This window comes from Podarcis cretensis (assembly GCF_951804945.1).
Source record: "Podarcis cretensis genome assembly, chromosome: 4".
Lineage (NCBI taxonomy): Eukaryota > Metazoa > Chordata > Lepidosauria > Squamata > Lacertidae > Podarcis > Podarcis cretensis.
Window position 1 is genome coordinate 7473290 of NC_137173.1, and position 26459 is coordinate 7499748.

The 26459-nt window shown below is 47.0% G+C and overlaps 1 protein-coding gene across 1 annotated transcript in view; it reads right to left on the reverse strand.

Moving 5' to 3' along the window:
• ARHGEF17 (Rho guanine nucleotide exchange factor 17) overlaps positions 1 to 26459 on the reverse strand; it is a 202421-nt gene that overhangs the window by 41932 nt on the left and 134030 nt on the right. Inside the window, exons 2-8 of the mRNA XM_079973253.1 lie at positions 25735 to 25812; positions 15688 to 15870; positions 14092 to 14208; positions 13256 to 13348; positions 5206 to 5382; positions 4312 to 4362; positions 747 to 856 (exon numbers count right to left, since the gene is read on the reverse strand). Of these exons, the coding sequence (XP_079829379.1) occupies positions 747 to 856; positions 4312 to 4362; positions 5206 to 5382; positions 13256 to 13348; positions 14092 to 14208; positions 15688 to 15870; positions 25735 to 25812 (809 nt within the window). The remainder of the gene's footprint in view (positions 1 to 746; positions 857 to 4311; positions 4363 to 5205; positions 5383 to 13255; positions 13349 to 14091; positions 14209 to 15687; positions 15871 to 25734; positions 25813 to 26459) is intronic.

Consider the following 26459-nt stretch of genomic DNA (forward strand, 5'->3'; position numbering starts at 1 on the left):
CTTTCTCACTGACCTTAAACCCTTTCAGTTTGTGTATCTTCACAGTTAGATATTCTAAAATTGTAATATTATTCAGTTCTTTCCTCCATTGGTTCACCCCTAGCTCTTCTGCATTTTTCCAGTTACTCGCTATAACCTGTTTGCCTGCAGTTACCATCAATTTTACCCATTTACATTATTCTTTTGTTTTTAACTCGGTGCTACTCAGACAAATAAGAACCATTAATTTAGATATTCCCACCTTCCTACCCACAATTCTATTTCTATACCAATCTGTTTCCAAAATCCATTAACTAATGGATAATCCCACCACGTATGACTGTACGTTAAAAGGGGAATGTAAACTCTGCTAAGTAAAGGGACTTGCTAATGCAAGTTAGGAAGGATATTAATAAACAATATATCCTCTCCTGCCTCCGTGAACATTCCCACAGACAACCGTGACTCTTCATCAGCAGACTCCTCTTGGCTTTCCTCCTCTTCTGCTTCTAATTCTGGCCGCCTCTCTGCCACAGACTCTCCCCGCTCACTAAGCCCTGTTCTCTCTCCATCTTCCAACGCTTCCCCTTCCTGGTCTTCTCCCTCTGGCCACTCATCACTGTCCCACCACCAATCCCCGGACTCTGAGCCTTCTTCCCTTGGGGGTTCCCCAGCTGGTTCTGCCCCACCCAGTCCATCGCAGACATGTCCCTTGAGCTGTCAATCACACGGCAACTTCCGGTGGGCTTTGGGGGTCGGTCACTTACAGGCTCATGGAGCTTCGCCGCAAGGACCCGGACTTGCGTTTAAGGGTGGTGCAGACGAGCAGGTCCGTGAAGAGGAAAAGTGAGCGGTCCTTCTTCCCGCCCACAGCCTTCTGCAACGAGACACAGGAGAGGTCAGGGCAAGAGACTCTTATAATCTCAGGGTCGCGCGTTCGAGTCCCACATGGGGCAAAAGAACCCTGCATTTATTAAGTTTGCAGATGATACTACCATAATGGGTCTAATGACAGGTGGAGATGAATCAGCGTACAGGGGGAAGGTTCAAAAAGTATCTACGTGGTGCCTAGAGAATAACTTCGAACCACCAACCTTCTGATCGGCAAGCCCAAGAGGCTCAGTGGTTTAGACCACAGTGCCACCCGCATCCCTAAATTTCATTGTAAACCGCTTTGAGGAGGGTTTTTTCTTTCTTTTGCAATCAAGCGGCGTGTAAACTTTATGAAAATGAAACAAAAAACAGGGTACCGCCTCTGCTTCCCTTATGCTCCCAAGTTACTTTCTCCCGTGGCAAAGCTGCCATTTTACTTGCGTCACAGGAAAAGGTGCTCTTTGTGAATATTCCGTATTTGAGCCTTCCCCTTCGCTTTGCTGCTCCTGGATATTCTATGGGATCAAAGCAATCGTTGTTTGTGGGAAGGGGGTGACTGGGTGTGTTTCACTTTTGCTCTTGTTTTTATTGTGTATTTCGAGCTTATATATTGCATTTTTTACGCTGCAAACTGCCCTGAGGTCTTTGGCTGAAAAGCAGTATACTGCTGCTATTATTATTATTATTATTATTATTATTATTATTATTAAGTTGTGGGTGAACATATCAGACGACACAGTGATTCTTCAAACAGCTCGTTTATTCAGAGGCCAGAACAGAACTGAAGGGCTCAGTCAGCCTGCTTATATAGAGCTCCAGTACAACGTTACTGTAGCAACTTTCTAAAACTATCCAATCACTGAACGTCACTTTCGATCCTTCATTTGCATACAAACTATCCAATCACTGAACGTCACTTTTGATCCTTCATTTGCATAACTATCTACAGTATCCCCCTGCTGGCCCAGGGTGAGAACTTCAGTACCTAACAATTATTATTATTATTAGGTCAGCATGGAGAGAAGTGGCAACAAAACAATGGCCCCTGGCAACTCTTACCAGGAAAGCAGCTGTGTGGTGATGGGGGCAGGGGAGATAAGACATGCCTCCCCCTTCTGCCCCGAACTAACTGCCACCCCACAAACCCAGTGGGGAGACCCCAACACAGCCTCCTTGCACAATATTTAATTTGATTCCCGGCCGTCAGAGAGGCAGCGGCAGTTCGTTACTCGTTTGCATAATAATCCTAACCCCAACCACCAAAGGGAACAGAGAAATAAAAGTACGCGCACTTTTAATTCCACCCAAAATCTGCGTGGGCCTCGCTAAGGTATGGCGCACTAAAACACCGCAGCTCTCCCCATCGTTTTGGATTTAATTCATCCCTAATTAATAGAGATTTTACTACCCTCTCCCCGAACTGCAGCTTCGCCATATAAAAAGGCAGCTTGGGCCGGCTTGCCGAGGGAACGCAATCCTTCCTTTTTGCATTTTTCTGACTGGATACGCAGATAATGGCTGAATAACCCCCTCAAATTTAGTTATAAGGTGTCAGGAGGCTGGGTGAGTTGCGAGGCTGGGGCGGCGGCAGACACGACTGGCTCTTCGCGGCCACGCTGCCATCCAACATGATCTGCAAGGCCATTTGTGCAGAAGGGGGCCTGTTTATTTGGATTCCCTGCTCCCGGGGTTGACATGGCAACGCAGGGTACCACACGCTTGGCTGGGGGAATTTTGATTGTTATCTCCCGCTCACAGCACCGGGAGCCGGGGGAAATGTTCTGTGGTGTGGTGGGTGGGGGGGAAGAAAGGAGGGAGGTTGCTTCTGTCTAAAAAGCAAACCCCAAAAGTCTTGGGGAGTCCCAAGGCAGCTAAAATATAGGTACAGTGGTGCCTCGCAAGACGTAAAGAATCTGTTCCGCGAGTCTCTTCGTCTAGCGGTTTTTTCGTCTTGCGAAGCAAGCCCATTAGCGGCTTAGCGGCTTTTAGCGGCTTAGCGGATAAGCAGCTTAGAAAAAGGGGGGGAAACTCGGAAAAACTCGCAAGACATTTTCGTCTTGCGAAGCAAGCCCATAGGGAAATTCGTCTTGCGAAGCACCTCCAAAACGGAAAACCCTTTCGTCTAGCGGGTTTTTTGTCTTGTGAGGCATTCGTTTACGGGGCACCACTGTACTGCATTTACAGCCTAAATTCTGCAAAAGCACAAGGGTGGAGGGAACAAGCTGGAGACTGAGATACGAGATAAAGAATTCGGTTTCCTGAGAACCTCTGTTTTTATATTTAGATATAGGGATGGAAGTGGCACTGTGGTCTAAACCACAGAGCCTAGGGCTTGCCGATCGGAAGGTCGGCGGTTCGAATCCCCATGACGGGGTGAGCTCCCGTTGCTCGGTCCCACCTCCTGCCAACCTAGCAGTTTGAAAGCACGTCAAATTGCAAGTAGATAAATAGGTACCACTCCGGCAGGAAGGTAAACGGCTTTTCCGTGCACTGCTCTGGTTCACCAGAAGCGGCTTAGTCATGCTGGCCACATGACCCGGAAGCTGTCTGCGGACAAATGCCAGCTCCCTCGACCAGTAAAGCAAGATGAGCTCCACAACCCCAGAGTCGTCTGCGACTGGACCTAATGGTCAGGGGTACCTTTAACTTTTTATATTTAGATATATCTTATTAAATTTCCAGAGATTACGTAATAGATTTTTCTTCTGTCTCGTCAACTTCCCATCCCATTTTCCATTTTTTAAATTCCTCCCCCTTGCTGCACCCTATCTTCCCTCTATTATATCATAACATTAATACAATAATCCCTAATTCCTTCTGCTGCTCCTAGTTCAAATCCTGATCACAAACTCATCCTACCCTAGTATTTCTTTAAATAGTTCGAAAAAAGCCTTCCATTCTTCCATCAAGTTCTCTTATTTTAACTGATTTAACTGATTCAGCATTTTTCTGCATAACAGGATCCTCATTGCTGTAGTTACATACATAAATAACTTAACCATCTTTTTGGAACTTCTGTACCTATAATCCCTATAATAAAAGTTTCAGTTTTTCTTTTTCTTTTTTTAGTATAATCACTTTAAACATCTTTTTTATCTCATCATATATCATTTCCCAAAATTCCCTTGCTTTCTTGCAAGTCCACCACATATGAAAGAACCATCTATCAGGGGTGTCCAAGCTTTTTTCAAAGAGGGCCAGATTTGATGAAGTGAACATGCATGAGGGCCGACCAATGTTGTTTACAATTCCAGCAGTCATTACATCGGTTTTTATATTTTAAAAAATTACTTTTGGTGAGGGAATGAGCAAGCTGGGGTTCTGATCCTGCGTTGCAACAGCTCACAGAGACCGTTTGCGTAGACTCTCCCAAACAAAACAAGGAAAAAATATGCAACATTCATTAAAAAAGCTGACTATGACTTGCAAAATAAGACAGATCACGGAGGGTTCTCTTACCACTTCCACTAACATCTCCTGGCGCAAGAATCTCCTCAGCGGGGCCTGAAGCTGGGGAGACACAAGGAATCAGAGCGATTTAGGGATGTCGCCAAAGACCCAAGGGGGATCTTAACACCAACTTCTCAATTGTGACAGTGTGGTGAAGCAAGATAATATTAATAATTCTTTATTATTTATACTCCACCTATCTGGCTGGGTTTCCCCAGCCACTCTGGGCGGCTCCCAACAGAATACTAAAAACATGATAAAACGTTTCCCTTGTCAACGTTTCCCTTTTTTTTAAGGGAAATTCCCTTATTCCGAATAGGATTCCTTGCAAGAAACGAGAAAAGTTGACAGCTATGGATCCATGCGAGATCACAGTACCCAAAAGACGCACATTTTTCAGGGACACGCTCGCATGCGTGTTTTGGGGTACTGCACGATATTGCAGCCCCCCCGCACCCCTTTTTGGGTAGGGAAAGCGCTTTTTCAAGGCAAGATCTCGGCACAAAATCGTGCAAGATCATGGCACCAAAAACTACCTCCCTGTTCTCTCACGAGTGTCCACTTTCCCCCAGGACATTTGTGGGGGGGGGGGGGAGGAATTAGGATAGGTAAAGAGTGTTGGGAAAGCCTTGCTTACAAACTTGATGATTAAAAAAGGGAGAAAAAAGGTGAAATCTGAGTGGAGTTACTAAGAATTAAACACACAGACCTCTGTTTCCACGTGCGTGTTTGATTTTGTGCAATAAGACTGGCCCGCTACTGGAACCCGACCCATGACGTTTGGGTGATGCGGTCCTCAGCAGAGAAGCCCCCCTGCCCTATGTGTACATAGACGTATCCCTACCCCCTACTTCTCCCCCTAAAAGCAGCACACATTCAAGAAAGCATCTTGGCAAATCTTACATCCTCCATTCCTTCTATATGCGACTCAATCTCCTGCACGATCCGGGCGTTCCGTTCCACCTCTTCAGCGCTCCTCATGCCTTTGTTGATCCTCTCAGCCACTTGCTTGATGCTCCTCTGAGCTTCCATCAGGAACGGGTGGTCAGGGTGGGCTTCGGGTGTGTGCTTGAGAAGGTCCTGGTGGGAGAAAGCGCAGCCGGAATTATATTATAATAATTTATTATTTATACCCCGCCCATCTGGCTGGGTTTCCCCAGCCACTCTGGGCGGCTTCCAACAAAACACTAAAATACAAAAACCTATTAAACATTAAATGCTTCCCTAAAGAGGGCTGCCTTCAGATGTCTTCTAAAAGTTTGGTATTTATTTTTCTCTTTGACATCTGATGGGAGGGCGTTCCACAGGGAGGGCGCCACCACCGAGAAGGCCCTCTGCCTGGTTCCCTGTAACTTGGCTTCTCGCAGGGAGGGAACAACCAAAAGGCCCTCGGAGCTGGACCTCCGTGTCCGGGCAGAACAATGGAGGTGGAGACGCTCCTTCAGGCCTACAGGACCGAGGCCATTTAGGGCTTTAAAGGTCAGCACCAATATTTTGAATTGTGCTCGGAAACGTACTGGGAGCCAGTGTAGGTTTTTAGAGCAGGAAATGGATATACATATATACATTGCAGAACCTCCCTGGGCCAAATTGACAAATTTGCTCCACATTATCTCATTAGTTTGTGATTCCTTCCCTCCCCCAAGTCCTTATGACTTCCATAGATGGTAATAAATCAATTAAAAGAAATAGGTCCTTATGAACTCATCAGCGTTTTGCCGCCAATTTCTCCAAACTTACTCACATTTTTCTATGCAGTTAAGCCTCACACACATTTTTGCAGAGCGATTTCCCTAAATGTAATGAATTTGGGAAGGCTAGTTTCACGGATATATATGCATTTAAAAGCTCATTTGACCCTGGACTAAACACCTTTATGCAAATGTGTTTTGGCTGGAGAACCGCACTGCAGAATCTGAAGGAGCGCAACTTGCGAAAGGATCCCGGGTTTTGATTTTTGGCCATCCGTGCTGGAAAGTGTGACGCAGGTAGATCTGCAAATGCATGTTGTTGTTGTTTAGTTGTTTAGTCGTGTCCGACTCTTCGTGACTCCCTGGGCCAGAGCACGCCAGGCACTCCTGTCTTCTACTGCCTCCCGTACTTTGGTCAAACTCATGCTGGTAGCTTCAAGAACACTATCCAACCATCTTTTCCTCTGTCGTCCCCTTCTCCTTGTGCACTCCATCTTTCCCAACCTCAGGGTCTTTTCCAGGGAGTCTTCTCTTCTCATCAGGTGGGCAAAGTACTGGAGCCTCAGCTTCAGGATCTGTCCTTCCAGTGAGCACTCAGGGCTGATTTCCTTCAGAATAGAGAGGTTTGATCTTCTTGCAGTCCATGGGACTCTCAAGAGTCTCCTCCAGCACCAGAATTCAAAAGCATCAATTCTTCGGCGATCAGCCTTCTTTATGGTCCAGCTCTCACTTCCATACATCACTACTGGGAAAACCAGAGCTTTAACTATACAGACCTTTGTTGGCAAGGTGATGTCTCTGCTTTTTAAGATGCTGTCTAGGTTTGTCATTGCTTTTCTCCCAAGAAGCAAGCTGTCACCATCTGCAGTGATCATGGAGCCCAAGAAAGTATACTGAATCCCAAATCCGGTCCTCCGTTCCTTAGGCGTATTCTCCGTCACTGAGCCGGGCTTAAGGTCTTTAGCATTTCGGTGGACGCATCTATCTCTCTCTGTGGCCTTAGCCGCTTTCCTTCCATCCGATTCCGAAAAACCCGCGCGCCCTTCCTGGAGCGCAACAGTGCCAGCTGGGGGGAAATGGTGTCCGATCTGCTCCTTGAAAGCAAAGAATAAAGGCAAGACCAGGAAAAAACGATGCCTGCCTTTTTCCTCTTGGGCTATCCATCACGGGAAGAGTAAATAAAACTGGCTGGCCGGAGGTAAGTGCAGAGCAGTGGAGCTCACGAGTAATTGGTGGTTTTTCAGTGCCAACGGGGTAGATGGGGATATAAATCAGGGAGGAACGAAGGCCCATCGGACAGAACCTGGGCAGGCAGAATGTTATTTGTGATGTTGGCAACGTGGCCCGACAGGCAGACTTCTGGGGGCACCTTCCTCTCTTGCCCTGACTTAGCCACTGTGATCCACGCGACGGTCACCTCCAGACTGGATTACTGTAACTCCCTCTACGTGGGGCTGCCCTTGAGACTGACCTAGAAACTCCAGCGGGTGTAGAATGCTGCAGCGAGATTCCTTACGGGGTATTCGCTGCGAGATCACATTCATCCGGTGCTACACCAGCTGCACTGGCTCCCAGTGGAGTACCAGGTCAGGTTCAAGGTGCTGGTTTTAACCTTTAAAGCCCCATACGGCCTAGGACCCTCGTACCTATGGGACCGCCTCTCCTGGTATGTCCCACAGAGGAACTTACAGTCTTCAAACAAAAACATCTTGGAGGTCCCAGGCCACAGGGAGGTTAGGCTGGCCTCAACCAGAGCCAGGGCTTTTTTGGCTGTGACTCCGATATGGTGGAACGCTCTGTCACAAGAGACTAGGGCCCTGTGGGACTTGACATCTTACTGCAGGGCCTGCAAGACAGAGCTGTTCCACCAGGCCTTTGGCCAAGGCACAGCCTGACTCCCTCCTTTGGCAATCCTCACAGAACTCTAGCCCAATGGATGCCATTAATCTGACTGGAATTAATTTTATAATGAAATGATTTTAGAATGTTTTATCATTTAACTGTTGTTAGCCGCTCTGAGCCCGGCTTCGGCTGGGGAGGGCGGGATATAAATAACATTTATTATTATTATTCCAAGCGTGCCCCAGCCTCTCCAGATACAGTCTCCCCTTGCCGGCATATTAGGAAGTCCCCTGACGTATGGTCATGAGAAGCCGCCAAAAAGATCTCTGCCTTCCCTCTGTTCTCCGATGCAGCCTGACTATACGCCGATCCATCTCTTGCTAAACAAACATTCCCGGCCGGAAACGTGATTCATGCCATCCTCCTTCCCAACTGAACGCCCCCCCCCCCCCCGGAACACGGCTTCCTAGAAACCTGCTTGGGGAATTGGTCTCTCTCGCTTTTTCAAATGCCAGGAATTCCACGGGTTCATGACATTTGCTGGCAGTTTGTAAAATCAGAGGAGGCTCGGAGGGAAATGTCAGGACGTCGTGACATTTGCTGGCAAGTCACGGGTGGGAAACCTGCGGTCCATCTAGTCTGACCCCACGCAAGGCAGGAAGTCTTTGCCCAACGTGGGACTTCGAACCCACAGCCCTGAGATACGAGAGTGTCGTGCTCTACCGACGGAGCTATCCCAGCCTTAATATGTACAGTGGTGCCTCGCAAGACGAAAAGAATCCGTTCTGCGAGTCTCTTCGTCTTGCGGTTTTTTCGTCTTGCGAAGCAAGCCCATTAGCGGCTTAGCGGCTTAGCGCTATTAGCGGCTTAGCGGATCAGCTGATAAGCGGCTTAGCGGATCAGCTGATAAGCGGCTTAGCGCTTAGAAAAAGGGGGGGAAAGGGGAAAAAACCCGCAGGAACTCGCAAGACATTTTCGTCTTGCGAAGCAAGCCCATAGGAAATTCGTTTTGCGAAGCACCTCCAAAACGAAAAACCCTTCGTCTAGCGGGTTTTCCGTCTTGCGAGGCGTTCGTCTTGCGGGGCACCACTGTATCATAATAACAAACGAAAACAATAGCCCACCCACAGTTTGAAAGGCCAGAGCCTGCTCACCCAAATCCTAGAATCGTAGAGCTGGAAGGGACTTCTAGAGTCATCTAGTCCAACCCCCTGCATTGCAGGAATCTCAGCGAAAGCACCCAGGACAGCTGAGCATCCAACCTCTGCTTAACAACCTCCAGGGAAGGAGAGTTCACATCTTCCCAAGGGAGACCGCTCCACCGCCGAACAGCTCTTACTGTCAGAAAGTTGTTCCTGCTGTTTAGTCTGAATCTCCTTTCTTGTAACCTGGAAGCCGCGGGTTCGAGCCCTACCTTCCAGAGCAGGCGAAAACAAGCTTGCTCCCTCTTCCACGTGACAGCCCTTGAGATATTTGACGATGGCTATCCTATCTCCTCTCAGTCTCCTCTTCTCCAGGCTAAACATCCCCAGTTCCTTCAACCATTCCTCATCAGGCTTGGGTTCCAGACCCTTGGTCATCTTGATCGCCCTCCTCTGCACACCTTCCAGCTTGTCAATACCTTTCGGTCCAATATACCTGAAGGAGCTTCTCCACCCCCATCGTTCTACCTGGACACTGAGGTCCAGGGCCTTCTGGCAGTTCCCTCACTGCGAGAAGCCAAGTTACAGGGAACCAGTCAGAGGGCCTTCTCGGTGGAACGGACCGAGGCTGTTTAGGGCTTTAAAGGTCAGCACCAACACTTTGAATTGTACTCAGAAACGTACTGGGAGCCAATGTAGCTCTTTCAGGACTGGTGTTGTATGGTCTCGACGGCCAGGACAGTCACTTTGTCATTTTGGTTTTTGTTAAAAATAACCTAGCAAGTTTATAGTCCTGAAGGTTGCAGTTCTAAGAATGCCATGCTAGGAGAAACAAGTTCCATGGACTTTGCAGGGACTCGCAGGGTAAAGTCTACAATGTAAGCCCTTCAGGATTTCTGGGAACGGTAGAGAAGGGGCTGGAGCTCAGTGGTTAGAGCGTCTGCTTTGCACGAAGAAGACCCCAGCTTCGATGCTCAATGGCATTGCCACGTAGGGCTGGGAAGGGACTCGCGTGCCTCAGATCTCGGACAGCTTCTGCCAGTCAGTGCAGGCAATACTAGCTGGACCAAGGGTCTGACACAGCGCGAGGCCACTTCCCGTGTTGCTCTTCCTTTCCCACTGGGCTTCGGAAATCTTGCAGCCGGGCTTTAGAAAGCTAGGCTGGTGTGCAGGCTGTTAGAATTCCTGCTCCATGATTGCAGTCATGGGATTGTTGTCTTTCACATGACGGTGTATGTTTCGACTCCACAGAGTGGGAAGTGACGAAGACAGGATGTTTGTGTTACTGTGTTCCGTGAAGTGGGGCTATTGTCCTTTGTTCTTTTTCTCTTTGCTGTCTGATGCTAGAGAGAGAGGGAGCCATGTTGCAGTGCTCCGTGTGTGTTTATATGTAAATAAAGTAGATTAGCCAAAATGCTGAGTTGCTGAGATCTGTTACGCAAGTTGCACAAACTCTGCGGATCCCTAGGTGTGCAGGTGTCAGTTGGCATCGGTCGCTGTGATGTTCAGGCAGAAGAAAGCTTTTGAAGCTACCGAACAATTGACCAGGAGGGAGGGAATTTGCCGGTCGGGCATGGGTCTCTGCCAGGGTCCTACTCAAGTGTAGGCTGCGCTCCTGACTAGAGAGAAACCCAGTGTGGAGTTAGTTGTCAGAGTGTCAGACTAGGCCCCGGGAGACCAGGGTTCGAATCCTGACTTTGCACTGCCAGAACGACGTAAGCGCAGAGATGGGGAGAAGATGCAGTCTCTACCGAGGCGGAATAGCAGGCAAAATTAAAGGACCATGCAGAAATGGCAAAACTTGCTGAAAGAATAAGGAAGCAAGATGAAAGAATTTTTAAAAGAAGAATGGGGAAAATACACAGAGTATTTGAATTATTATTATTATTATTATTATTAGGTAAACAATTAACTGCATTAGCAGGACTAATTTAAGCCAAGCAGTTACGACTATTAAGCTATTGGGAATGTAGAAAAAAATAATTATAAGAAATGACAAGGGGAGATTCAGTAGCGAAAGTGATTTCTGAAGGAACCATGAAGGGAGGGGGAAGGGAATTCAAACTATGTATGTATTTTGGATGGGGTTTTGTTTTTTTAAAATTGTTTGTTGTAAACGTGAAAATTGAAAAATAAAATACATTTTTTTTTAAAAAAATCAAATATTCACTTCAGGTAAGGGACTCACTTGGGTGACCATGGACCAGTCACAGTTTCTCAGCCTAACCTACCTCACAGGATTGTTGTGTAGATAAAATGGGAAGGAAGAGACCTGTGTCTGCCACCTTGACCTCCAAATAGGGTTTGCTGCAGTACTTTGGTTTGTGAGGACAGGGACAACGAAGGATCTAATTTCTCTTCTCTCTGGTGGGCTCAGAGCTCCTGAATGAGTAACTGTCTCTTTTCCTGGAATCAGATCCAAGCCTGCGGCTCTGACTCATAGGCATGCGAAGTATTCAAGGAATGCAGCTTGCCGAAAAGCAAGCTGTCATCTCAGCCCACCATCCGGGATCCAGGCAGCAGAACAGCTGGGCTAAATTGGACAACTTCTCAGGGCGAACAGAAGTACGTAACTAGGTGCCAAGTTCCTCTGAAATCTGGAGTCCCTACAAGAACACATCAAAGCTCTTCCATTCATCCCAACTGGGTTTGCCGAAAAGGTCCTTGAGAATTATCACGTTTTTTTTAAAAATAAAAAACAAAAACAAAACAAAACTGGAAAGATGCAAGCATCCTATTTCCTCTTTGCAGTAAATATTTGCTGGGCATTCGCTAAAGCAACTCAAGGGGAGTTGAGAAGCAGATTTCTAAAATAACAAGGATGGTGACTCAATGTAGCGGCAACTCAGATTGTTCTGCAAGTCTCTTGACTGGGCGGAAACGTTTTGCACCCTGAGAAGCACAGCTTCCAGCAAGAAAACAAAACAAATGTCAAGTTTTTAGCTCTTCCAGTTGCGAAATATCTATTGCACTGTTCTCTGTTCCTCTATATCAGAAGCTGAATACTGCCATCAGTTTTTATTATTATTATTATTATTATTATTAATAATAATAATAATAATAATAAAGCAGAGACATCACCTTGCCAACAAAGGTCTGTATAGTTAAAGCTATGGTTTTCCCAGTAGTGATGTATGGAAGTGAGAGCTGGACCCTAAAGAAGGCTGATCGCCGAAGAATTGATGCTTTTGAATTCTGGTGCTGGAGGAGACTCTTGAGAGTCCCATGGACTGCAAGAAGATCAAACCTCTCCATTCTGAAGGAAATCAGCCCTGAGTGGTCACTGGAAGGACAGATCGTGAAGTTGAGGCTCTAATACTTTGGCCACCTCATGAGAAGAGAAGACTCCCTGGAAAAGACCCTGATGTTGGAAAAGATAGAGGGCACAAGGAGAAGGGGACGACAGAGGACGAGATGGTGGGACAGTGTTCTCGAAGCTACCAGCATGAGTTTGACCAAACTGCGGGAGGCAGTGGAAGACAGGAGTACTTGGCGTGCTCTGGTCCATGGGGTCACGAGGAGTCGGATACGACTAAACAACAATAACAAACAAACAAACAAACAAACAACAACAACAATAATGATTTGAATTTCTTCTTTCTTCTTTGGCAATCACTCGTAGCTGAGTAAGATTGTCTTCCATGAACACGCTTTTAACAGTGAGTCCGTAAGTGACTGTGGAGGCCAATTCTGAACCACACGTCCTTCCACAGTGGGGACATTGGTTCCCGGGCAGGACTTGATCACGGTGTGGATTTGCCAAGCGTGCCTTCCTCTTAGCACATTTCTCCCTTTTGTCCTGAGTTTGAGTGTCTTCAAAGCCCATGACACCTTTGGTAAAGACTGTTCTCCAACTGGAGCGCTCATAGGCCAGTGTTTCCCAGTTGTCGGTGTTTATACTACATTTTTTTAGATTTGCCTTGGAAGAGTCTTTAAACCTCTTTGGTTGACCACCAGCATTACACTTTCCATTTTTAAGTTCAGAATAGATTAGTTGCATCCGAACAACATGACCAGTCCAACAAAGTTGATGTTGAAGAATCATCGCTTCAGCACTGGTGATCTTTGCTTCTTCCAATACAGTGACATTAGTTCACCTGTCTTCCCAAGTGATGTGTAAAATTTTTGGAGACACCATTGATGGAATCTTTTGAGGAGTTGGAGATGGCATTTATTTGAATTTATATGCCACCCTATGCCCTCAGGTCTCGGAGCAGTTCAACAATTAGTAACAACAATTTATGAACAGCAATTAATAACCAGGCCTCTTGGACTCACCTTGACCAGAAGCTCATAGCGTGGAATCCGCTGAACTGGCTTAATCATGAGGTCTGAAAGGGCCTGCTTTTCTTTGTTTTCCCTCATGCTTTGCTGAAAGAACATGAAGATCAGGTTTTGCTTTAAAAAAAAATACTTTTCAGGTTTATACATTTCAATAATTTTACAGTCATTTTAACATTTCAAAACCTGACTTCCTCCCCCCCCCTCTTTCTGCGGTTCCTTGAATTTATTTTTAAATATTTTCTGCATATCCAAATTAACTTAATTTGCTCATTTATTCATCAACTTTAGGGCAACTGTTTAAGGCATATTTTTGAAAGCTTTGTGTATAGATTTTTACATTAGCATAACTTTTAAAAGTCACTTGTAATAGGATGAAGAAGGTTTTAAAATTGGATTAAGCAAACAGTGGTACCTCTGGTTGCGAACGGGATCTGTTTCGGAGTCCCATTCGCAACATGAGCAGAACGCAACCCGCGGGTCACGATTCGCAGCATCTGCGCATGCGCGTGATGTCATTTTGCGTGTCTGCGCATGCGCGAGTGGCGAAACCCGGAAGTAATCCTTTCCATTACTTCTGGGCCACCGTGGGACGCAACCTGAAAAAACGTATCATGAAGCAAACGCAACACGAGGTATGACAGTATAAGATTTTATGGACGTGCATGAACAAGTATATTATAATGGAACCAAGAGGGGGAGTGGAGGGAAGTTGACAAAATATTATGCTTTAATTTGGCTGTGGACCCCCCCCCCCGTTTTTTTTCCATTTTGTTATTTTTTGGAAACCCAATAAAATGTTATATATATATAAAAAAAGATTTCTGTCCTACCTCCAGGAACTTCATAAACGCTGGCCTGGCTTCCTTGGCGATCCTCACAGCATCTTTGGCGTTGAGGAAGTTATCGATGTACGCAGAATAAATGTTCACCAGGATGTCTTTGGAAAACTGGGGAAGGAGCGAGACAAAGACTTCATGAGAAAAAGGGACATTTCCCTCTGAAGTCGTAGAAAGTGGGGAGATGGGAGAACGCGAAGTGGAGAATTTCAGCCCCTGGGGGTTATCACTTTTCAAACAAGCAAACATTGCTGATTGGCCAAAATGTATAAGAATAGTTCAGAGGTCAGCTGGAAGTGTAAAAATGGGGTAGGTACTTTTATGCACATGTGGTGAGATTGTAAGATAATAAGACAACTTTGGGACACCATATACAATGAACATAAAAATATATTCAAACTCTCATTCACAAAAAAAACTGCCAAGGCCTTCCTATTAGGAATTACGTCCATGGAAATGAAGAAAAATCTTAGACCACTTTTTATGTACGCGACCACAGCGGCTAGGATTTTCATAGCAAAGAACTGGAAAAGTGACAACATCCCCGCAGAAACTGACTGGCAAGCAAAAACGATAGAATATTTACAACTCGCAAGGATGACAGGGAGATTTAAGAGGAGATTCAGTACAGAAAGTTAATGAAAGATTGGATAATGTTTAAAGATTATCTTAAAAACTATTGTGATAACGGTAAACTCCTGGCAGACTTAGAATGAATCTTGAAAGACAGAGACAGTATATAAAAGAATATTCTGGATATGAAACGGGAAAGTTAAAAAATAATAATGAACTGTAGACAGATGAACAAAATGTAAAATAGTACAATGAGAGGAACCGGAAGTTGGAATGTAAAAAAGTGAAAAGCTTCTGGGAAATGATATATAATGAGATTTAAAAAAATGTTGAAATATACATTCATAAAGAAACCAGGCATGGTAGGAAGTGATATAAATAGAAAAGAATGTAAGCTGTTTTTATATGCAGTGACGGCAGCAAGAATATTATTGGCACAAAAATGGAAGCAAGAAGAATTACTGACGAAAGAAGAATGGAGGATGAAATTAATGGACTATGCAGAATTAGACAAACAGGAAGGATTCGAAATCGGCGGGACCAGAAATTCACAGAAGACTGGTGTAAATTTACAGTTTATTTGAAAAGTAATAGTGATGTTCAAACTACGGTTGTAGGTTTGCAAGAAGTTTTGTGAGGTGAATTATTGGAACTATTGCAAAAATGGATAAAGGGGAGGATGGTTATTTAAGATAATTAAAGGCAATATGAATTTAAGAAATGCATAAGAAGTGGTTAAAACGAGGTGATGGGAGTAAAAAAAAAGATTGTATAAGTGGTTTGTGGTATGTATTATAATTCATATGTTAAAATTAATAAAAATTATTATATAAAAAAGAGAAGAACCAGAAGTTAAAATAAAAAAATAAAATTATTATTAATTAATAAAATAAAACATGCCAGGAAACCCTGCATCCTTTGGGCTAAGTAACCCAGGAAAGCCAGATTTCCATCTCGAATACCAGCTCCTTGATCAGAGGTTGTGTGTGTGCGTGTTGTCGAAAAAGCTGAACTCACAGACTTCACCAGGATGTCCCCCACTTTCTGCTTCTCGCTCCAGCTCTGCACGCACTCGCTGATCTGCTCCAGGAACTCCTCGTGGTGATCCAGCAGCTCGGGGATCTGATCAAAGATCTCGTCCACCAGGGCGGGATCGCAGAGGATGGCGTTTTCCGGCAGCTTCAAGGGCTTCATGTAACCCTGGAAAGGGAAAGAGAGACGGAAGAGCAGACATTTAGGAGACAGGAAGATGGCCGATACCAAGACCCATCCAATTCAATACCGACTGATTGATTGATTGATTGATTGATTGTATTTTTACGCTGCTTTTCATTCAAATGAATCTCAAAGCGGCTTACAACGGATAAACAACCATAACGTAATAAAACATAATAGCACATCGCGAATACAGCATACGTCATATGAAAAAATTAAGAGATTTTCAATGAAACAGTTGCAATCTATAAAAGAAAACTTAACGAAACAGCAACTAAAAAATAAGCTAAACCTCACAATTATTGGCAAGTCGTGAGATTAACAAATCAACGCAGCGTTTAGAATCTATAAAGCAATATTAAAAACATTATCAAAACTGCAACTAAAAATATAAGCTGAGCGCTGAGTTCATTCACACAATCTGTGCACCCCTCATGACTCATAACCTTTCACTCTGTTCAGTTCATTAAAATATACATAAATGCACATATGTAATCCAGCTCAGCCAGATGATGATTTGTGACGTAGAATATGCTGGTATATACGCGCGCGCACACACACACCTTCTTCAAGTGGGTGACATCCAGATTTTTTGGACTACAACACCCATCTGCCCCAGCCTAGTGTGGCTGGTGGGAGCTGCTCCCCAAAATGTATGGAGGGACCAGGTTGGAGAAGCAGCTCTCCGGAGTCCAAGACAGAAAAGGCTCCTTTCCATCACCTCCTACTTTCCCTAGAGATGCTCTATTTTGCCTGGGACCTCTTGGAGATGCTCTGCCATTGAGTTGGTGTCAGCACTGAAGAGGCGAGCAGTCGAGTTAACTTTTTACTCAAAAATACAGGCTACAAGCAGAGAGTCCTCAGGACAAGACCAGCCCCTATAACACAGTTGCCAGGACCAGCGGCGTAGCGTGGGGGGTGCAGGGGGTGCCAGCCGCACCGGGCGCAACATTTTGGGGGGCGCACTCGCAGCTCTCTGCCCCTACCTGGCTCACTCACTCTCTCTCACAGTGCCGGCTGTGCGAATCCGATCCGAGCTGCCGGGTCGCCGCCCACTGTGCGGAGCGGAGAGAGAGCGAGGGAGGGACTATCTGGGGGAGGGACAGTGCAGCGGCCGCCCAGCGCAGCGCTGAGCACGGGAGAGAACCACACCAAACCAGCCCAGGCAGCAGCAAGAAGAAGCTGGCAGCAGCGGCAGGTTTGGGGTTAGGGGCGCAAATTACTTGCCTTGCCCTGGGTTAGGGGGCGCAAATTACTTGCCTTGCCCCAGGTTAGGGAGCGCAAATTACTTGCCTTGCCCCGGGTTAGGGGGCGCAAATTACTTGCCTTGCCCCGGGTTAGGGGGCGTAAATTACTTGCCTTGCCCCGGGTTAGGGGGCGCAAATTACTTGCCTTGCCCCGGGTGATGACAACCCAGGCTACGCCGCTGGCCAGGACTGACAGTCCTTGCATCCCTATTCTCTCTCAGCCAGAAGTTGCCCAAGCAGGAATTCACACTCATTGTTCTGCCAGATGCAAAGCTTTCTGAGTCCTTCGCTATGAGAGTGGAGGGGAGCCTAATACAGATTGAGGTTGAATCCTGACAAGACAGAAGTAGTGTTTTCCGGGGACAGGAAGTGGGTGGGTGTGGAGGACTCCTTGGTCCTGAATGGGGTAACTGTGCCCCTGTTTATCAGCTCTGTCTGGTACGCAGGCTGAGTCCCTCCCTGCCCGTGAACTGTCTTGCCAAAATCCACACGGCACATTTTCATTCCAAAGGAAGTGGTGCATGCTCTAGCTATTTCTCACTTGGACTACTGCAATGCGTTCTATGTGGGGCTAAGGTGACCTGGAAGCTACAACTAATCCAGAATGCAAACAAAAAATTCCTTCCAGTAGCACCTTAGTAAAGGTAAAGGGACCCCTGACCACTAGGTCCAGTCATGGCCGACTCTGGGGTTGCGGCGCTCATCTCGCTATATTGGCCGAGGGAACCGGCGTACAGCTTCCGGGTCATGTGGCCAGCATGACTAAGCCGCTTCTGGCGAACCAGAGCAGCACACGGAAACGCCGTTTACGCTTTCGAACTGCTAGGTTGGCAGGAGCTGGGACCAAGCAACGGGAGCTCACCCCGTCGCAGGGATTCGAACTGCCGACCTTCTGATCGGCAAGTCCTAGGCTCTGTGGTTTAACCCACAGCGCCACCTGCGTCCCTAGTAGCACCTTAGAGACTAAGTTTGTTATTGGTATGAGATTTCGTGTGCATGCACACTTCTTCAGATACTTCTTCATGCATGCACACAAAATCTCATACCAATAGCAAACTTAGTTGGTCTCTAAGGTGCTGCTGGAAGGAATTTTTTGTTTGTTTGTTTGTTCCGACTATGGCAGACCAACACGGCTACCTACCTGTAACTAGAACAAGTAAGCAAGTAAGACAAATATGGTTAAAGCCCAAATCTTTGAATGACAGACCCTCGAAGCACAGAGCAGGCTACAAGCTGAAGTTACAACCTACAACTAAAGTTAGGCCACGGATAAAAGCTTTTGAAAAAAGCCAGCTTCAAACCATGGTTTATGTTATTGGCTTGTTTCCCTAAACCGTAGTTAAGACTAAACCACATTTTAAGGTTAGCATGTAATGACACACTGATGAAACACGGTATAGACAGTTAACAAAACATAATAAGTATGGTGGAACCTCGGGATAAGAACTTAATTCATTCCGGAGGTCCGTTCTTAACCTGAAACTATTCTTAACCTGAAGACCACTTTAGCTAGTGGGGCCTCCCGCTGCCGCTACGCCGCTGCTGCACGATTTCTGTTCTCATCCCGAAACAAAGTTCTTAACCAGAGGTCATATTCCTGGGTTATTGGAGTCTGTAACCTGAAGTGTATGTAACCCGAGGTACCACTGTATTGGATGGTTTCCCTAAACCGTAGTTAAGCCTAAACCACATTTTAAGGTTGGCACGTAATGACACACTGATGAAACACGGTATAGACAATTAACAAATCATAATAATAAGTGATCAAAAACAGAAATGAAAGAGGCGAGGGACACTGGGTGCACGTTAAGCTAACCCACAGTTTAGTGTCACGTTCAAAAGAGACCCAAATCTGGGCTGCTTCCACTGTAGCTATATAACTTTCCAAAGGCGGAGGAAGCGTTCCGCATCTCGTAGGTATGTAAAAAGCTAACCAAAACTGGATTGCTCCTTTTGCTGCCCTTGTCTCCCCTCTTCAAAGATGTCATCTCTGAATGAGTCAGGAGCATTTCCAGGAATTTCACTGTGCCGTATTAAAGGCTCCTGAGCTGTAATTATCTTCCCCTGTCCTTCAAGCATATAAAGCAGCTGCTCTCTCTAGCTCTCCTCTTCCGCGAGTCGATGGGTTTGCCTTTGTGCCATCCAATTAAAGTCCCCTTGTCCCCTGCTTAAACAAAAGCCTGGCACCACAAAGGTTGGCACGCCCTGTCCCAAAGCTTTCCGATGACGACAACGCAGAATTCTGCATAAGCACAACTTTGAGCAAATACCGCCGATCCAGGCTATTGACAGTGGGAATCAGACTTCCAAAGAGTAAAAACCAGGACCTTATTCCCTGTCCCTGCTAGGCCTGGCCTAGATATATCCATATACAGTCATACCTTGGGTTACAGACACTTCAGATTGCATTTTTTTGGGTTAAAGGTAAAGGGACCCCTGACCATTAGGTCCAGTCGTGGCCGACTCTGGGGTTGCGGCGCTCGTCTCGCTTTATTGGCCGAGGGAGCCGGCGTACAGCTTCCGGGTCATGTGGCCAGCATGACTAAGCCGCTTCTGGCGAACCAGAGCAGCGCACGGAAACACCGTTTACCTTCCCGCCACAGCGGTACCTATTTATCTACTTGTACTTTGACGTGCTTTTGAACTGCTAGGTTGGCAGGAGCTGGGACCGAGCAACAGGAGCTCACCCCGTCGCGGGGATTCGAACCGCCGACCTTCTGATCGGCAAGTCCTAGGCTCTGTGGTTTAACCCACAGCGCCACCACCAAAACCCAGAAGTACCAGAATGGGTTACTTCCGGGTTTCAGCGGTCGCACATGCACATAAGCGCTAAATTGCGCTTTGCGCATGCGCAGAAGCGCCGAATCATGACCTGCGTGTGCGCAGACGTGCCACTGCAAGTTGTGGACGCTGCGGGTTGTGAACGTGCATCCCACACGGATCACGTTTGCAACCCGAGCGTCCACTGTATCTCCCAGGACCGGTGCAAGGGGCAGACCGCGTCGACGGCTTGGCTCAGCGATATATCGCCCGCGAAACTGCCATTTCCTGAGTCCCACTGCTCCCAGCGCTCAGCACGGGGAGTGGAAAAACAAGCTGCAGACAGAGGGACTCCGGAGCGGTGGCGATTTCGCCAGCGATATACCCCTGAGTGAAACCGCCATTGCGGTCCACCCTCATATCGCTGCAGAGGGAGAAACAAGGTGCTTTGCCGAGGGGCCGATACAGTTTGTTTGTGTCTCTGCTTCAACAAGCCCAATGTCCCTCCAGACTGAGCACGCTGGAGGGATGTGGGGCTTGTGCTGGACCAGGTGAGCCACTGGCTTGACCAGGGGTCAGCAAGCTTTTTCAGCAGGGGGCCGGTCCACTGTCCCTCAGACTTTGTGGGGGGCCAGACTATACAGTCATACCTCAGGTGGAAGCCTTTTCGGGTTGCTCTCTGTGGCGACCCGGAAGTAACGGAGCGCATTACTTCCGGGTTTCGTTGCTTGCGCATGCGCATGTGCTCAAAATGACGTCATGCGCATGCGTGGAAGCGGCGAATTGCAACCCGCGCACGTGCAGACGCGGGTTGCGTTTGCTTCAGGATGCGAACGGGGCTCCAGAACGGATCCCATTCGCATCCAGAGGTTCCACTGTATTGGGGGGGGGGGATGAACAAATTCCTATGCCCCACAAATAACCCAGAGATGCATTTTAAATAAAAGGGAACATTCTACTCATGTAAAAACACACAAATTCCCAGACTGTCCGCAGGCCGGATTTAGAAGGCGACTGGGCTGGATCCGGCCCCCGGGCCTTAGTTTGCTCACCCAGGGGCCTGATCTTATCCTACAGGAAGCTGCCTTCTTCTGAGTCAAGACATGGGAAATTTGACTCAGTGTTGTCTACACTGACTGGCAGTCGCTCTCCAGGGTTTCGGGAAGGGAGACCCTCCCTTCCTTATCTGGAGATGCTGGGGAGTGAACCTGGGACCCTCTTCATGGAAGGCAGATGCTCTACCACTGAGCCACAACCCACAGCCCTTCCATGATGGAGTACAATGGAGGGCAATGTGGCAGCTCGACTGGTGACTGGGAGCGGCCGCCGAGACCACATAACACTGGTCCTGAAAGACCTACATTGGCTCCCAGTACGTTTCCAAGCACAAGTCAAAGTGTTGGTGCTGAACTTTAAAGCCCTAAACGGCCTCAAAGGCCCAGTAGACCTGAAGAAGTGTCTCCACCTCCATCGTTCAGCCCAGACACTGAGGTCCAGCTCTGAGGGCCTTCTGGTGGTTCCCTCCCTGCAAGAAGTGAAGTTACAGGGAACCAGGCAGAGGGCCTTCTCGGTGGTGGCGCCCACCCTGTGGAACGCCCTCCCTTCAGATATCAAGGAAATAAGCAACTATCTGACTTTTAGAAGGCGTCTGAAGGCAGCCCTGTTTAGGGAAGCTTTTAATGTTTGATGTTTTGTCTTTTTTTAATATTCTGTTGGAAGCTGCCCAGAGTGGCTGGGGAAACCCAGCCAGATGGGCGGGGTATAAATAATAAATTATTATATTATTATTATGGTTTACAGATGAAAAGGACTCAGAAACGGCAAAGTGCTGCGGCTGACAAGTCTGTTTTCCGTGAATTAGAGACTCGAAGGGTACGAAAATAACCCTTCCATTTTCACACTTGAGAGTTGCGGTGTGTGGGAAGGATTTATTGTACATGGACCAAAAGGGAGGGGAAACAGCTAAGCGCTCCCCATTTGGACAATCGAAGAGGCAGAAATAGATTCCCGTGGAATCAAAACTGCCACAGGCACAAGAAGGACTGGCATTTCTGCCTCAGAGCAAAGTCACACCTGCAAATGAATTGGTCTTCCCGGTCAGACAGCATTTGCACACTCACACAAACGCAAAGACACACACACACTTCAAAGGGGGAATAAACCTGAGTGCAAGTTCCCTGACAACTTGACCCCCAACGCCATCATCCCTGGTGCTCTGCTCTCGAGCCCCGAATCGCGTGGCAACGGGATGCAGTTGCCACGGAGACGAGCGCAGGCTGGGTTTGGGCTGACAAAAGCTTCCCAGTGCCCGGCGTGGGTCGCTCTGCCGCATTAGGAACGCACAGGTCTTGTTTCCGGCAGCCCTGCTAAGGCACTGCAGCCAAGCAAGGAGTCACAGAGGGAGAGGAGGGTGCACTTCTTGGTTACAGAGAATCTCCTGGGCATCGCTCAGCCAAACGTGCTCAGAAATCCCCACCAGACCTTCCTGCGGGTAGACCGGGCACCCTTGTCCGTATTGCTGCTTTGACTTTTAGAAGACATCTGAAGGCAGCCCTGTTTAGGGAAGCTTTTAATGTCTGATGCATTACTGTATTTTAATATTTTGTTGGAAGCCGCCCAGATGGGCGGGGTATAAATATATTATTATTATTATTATTATTATTATTATTATTATTATTATTATTATTTAATTTATATGCTGCCCATCGGACTGGGTAGAATATCCCCAGCCAATCTGGGCAGCTCCCAACAAAATATTAAAAAACACAATAAAATATCAATCATTAAAAACTTCCCTGAACAGGGCTGCCTTCAGGTGTTTTCTAAAAGTCAAAGAATGTAAGAACATCCATGCAGAATCAGGTCAAAAAGACCCAGTTCCTACAACCTTCCCTCATCGGACTTTATATCATCATCATCATCATCATCATCATCAAGTCTTATTGGCTAGTGATTTAAATCAAGTCTTACTGGCTAGTGATTTAAATCGATTTGATTTAAATCAAATGCACCCTGGCTTGCAGGCCACGCTAAGCCAAGCATCTTGGCTTGTTGTCCACACTTGCACTCCTGCACTGCAGGGGGTTGGACTAGATGTCCCTTAGGGTCCCCTTGGGGGTCTATGAGCAAAGTGGAGCCACCTGGCAGCAGGCGCTAGAACGGCACTCATTCCCAGCTCACCGTACCTTCCAAAAAAGGTCTATTATCACGGTTGTTTCACTACTCCCCAACGTGTCGTACCCTGTGAGGCAGATCGAGCTGAGAGGAGACCGTGACTGGCCTGAGGTCATCCACCCAGGGAGCTTTATGGCTGAGTGGGACCAAGCCCATCCACTACACCATACTGCCATTCTGAAATCAAACAGCAAACATGGGGGAAAATGCAGCTGGGCTAAGCAACACAAAGGTTTAACAAGGAAACTTGATACACTGGTACAGTGGTGCCTCGCAAGACGAAATTAATCCGTTCCGTGAGTCTCTTCGTATAGCGGTTTTTTCGTCTTGCGAAGCACCCCTATTAGCGGCTTAGCGAATTAGCGCTATTAGCGGTTTAGCGGCTTTTAGCGGATCAGCTGATAAGCGGCTTAGGGCTTAGGAAAAGGGGGGGGGGAAGGGAAAAAACCCCGCAGGAACTTGCAAGATTTTTTCGTCTTGAGAAGCAAGCCCATAGGGAAATTCGTTTTGCGAAGCACCTCCAAAACGGAAAACCCTTTCGTCTAGCGGGTTTTCCGTCTTGCGAAGCGTTCGTCTTGCGGGGCACCACTGTACCTTGGTTCTCAAACAACTTGGAACCCAAACATTGCAACCCCGGAAGTAAGTTTTCTGGTTTGTGAACTTTTTTCGGAAGCCAAACGTGCTCCATTTTGAGTGTTATGCTTCCGATTTGAGTGTTACGCTGAGGTCTGTCTGTTTTGCTATTTATTTTGCATTTTTGCGGCTCTCTCTTTTTGTTTTTTTGACTGTGGAACCCAGTTCAACTACTGATTGATTGTGTGACTGCAGTACATTCTTTATTGCTTCCATTTTTATGGATCAATGGTCTCGTTAGATAATAAAATCCATGTTAACTCGCTGTTTTAGGGGTTGTTTTTAAAAGTCTGGAACGGGTTAATCCATTTTGCATTACAGTCATACCTCGGGTTGAAGTAGCTGTGGGTTCAGTGTTTTCGGGTTGTGTTCCACGGTGACCCGGAAGTAACGCAACACATTACTTCTGGGTTTCGCCACTCAGGCATGCGCAGACGCTCAAAACGAGGTCACGCGCATGCGCGGAAGCGGCGAATCGCGACCCGCGCAGGCGCGGGTTGCGTTCGCTTCAGGATGTGAACAGGGCTCTGGAACAGATCCTGTTCACATCCATCCACTGTACTTTCTATGGGAAAGCGCACCTTTGTTTTGGAATGTTTTGGTTTTGGAACGGACTTCTGGACCGGATTAGGTTTGAGAACAAGGTACCACTGTACTGTGATTGCCAGTCACAAGACGGTAGTGAGAAAGCCGTGTGCAAATTATGGACATGGGGGATTTTTTATTTTAGATGCTACTCTCCTAAAACTCAAAGGATGTTGAACACGGGCCACACTCAGGGCACACATTTAAAGCAATATAAAACCACTTTAGAGAAGAAAAACAGAACAGGTATATATCTGAACAGTGCAGAGATAGATAGATAGATAATACTTTATTCGGCTATAAGCCCACAAGGTAAAACAAATCAATAAATAAAATAGCATTTTACATTCTAAAATATCAACTAAAATATTTCAACGCATAATCTCCGATAAGGTAGACAGATATCGAGGTGTCTGGGACATAGATGTAATGCCCTGATTTATCGGGGAACATGTACCTCCACCTGTAGTAAGATTTTGTTGCAAATCTACCTCCTCCAATCTTTGTTTGATTACCTTTTTAGCTGTAAGGTAAAGGTAAAGGTACCCCTGCCCGTACGGGCCAGTCTTGACAGACTCTGGGGTTGTGCGCCCATCTCACTTAAGAGGCCAGGGGCCAGCGCTGTCCGGAGACACTTCCGGGTCACGTGGCCAGCGTGACATCGCTGCTCTGGCCAGAGCCAGAGCCGCACACGGAAACGCCGTTTACCTTCCCGCTGGTAAGCGGTCCCTATTTATCTACTTGCACCCGGAGGTGCTTTCGAACTGCTAGGTTGGCAGGCGCTGGGACCGAGCAGCGGGAGCGCACCCCGCCGCAGGGATTCGAACCGCCGACCTTTCGATCGGCAAGCCCTAGGCGCTGAGGCTTTAACCCACAGCGCCACCTGCGTCCCTTTTTAGCTGTAATTAGATCTAAATTTAATATATCGGAAGGAGAGATTCCATAAGACAACAGTTTGGAATGGATTTTTGTTGCCCATGGGTTGGTGAATTCATCTCTCCAAAGGCACTGAATAAGATGGTAATTTGGCAATTTATGCCAAAGGGACAGCCAATAATTAAAGGCATGTCTCTACATCAGAATCTCTAAGGAGGGGGTCTTAAGTTCTAAGCGAATGGCAGAGTTGCTTACACAGGAGGGTAGTTTCAAAAGGCGTCTGAGAAAAAGATTTTGCAATGTCACCAGAGGCATGAGGTTTACAAAGGCGCCCCATAAAGGGACCGCATAGGCCATAGTTGCAACCACTTTTGCACTGTAAACTTTTAAGGCGGATGGAACATGCATAGCCCCCTCAGTAAAGAAGAAGCGTAATAGAGCGTAGATAAGGGCTTATGTAATTTAATAATAAGCCACAACAGCCTTTTATCTATGCCCCACTTTGCCAGTTCGACCAGAGAGTTCGACCGGAGCTTGAGGTCCGTTGCCCTCTGCTCCCACGCGGGTCCGTTACCTGCATCAGGGTCCGCAGCGACTCCACGTACGACTGTTCCGTATCCAGTAGTGTCATAATCACGTGTTTCCGCATATCCTGCAAAAAAGAGAGGCAGAGAGAGGTGTTTGAGAAAGGGCGCCGCAACCTGCAGCAGTTTCCTGGAGGTGAAAACAAGAGCTTAAGAAACAAGTGCCCCAGTTTATTCTTTTCCTTCTCTCTCACAACGTCTTTTTCTTTCGTGTCGTGCCTTCATCAGATTACCGTATTTTTCACTCTATAAGACGCACCAGACCACAAGACGCACCTAGTTTTTGGAGGAGGAAAACAAGAAAAAAAATATTCTGAATCTCAGAAGCCAGAACAGCAAGAGGGATCGCTGTGCAGCGAAAGCAGCGATCCCTCTTGCTGTTCTGGCTTCTGGGATAGCTGCACAGCTTGCATTCACTCCACTGAGAGCCAGTGTGGTGTAGTGGTTAAGAGCGGTAGTCTCGTAATCTGGGGAACCGGGTTTGCGTCTCCGCTCCTCCACATGCAGCTGCTGGGTGACCTTGGGCCAGTCACACTTCTTTGAAGTCTCTCAGCCCCACTCACCTCACAGAGTGTTTGTTGTGGGGGAGGAAGGGAAAGGAGCTTTGAGACTCCTGAAGGGGAGTGAAAGGCGGGATATCAAATCCAAACTCCTCCTCTTCTTCTTCTTCATTAGACGCACACACATTTCCCCTTACTTTTTAGGAGGGTAAAAG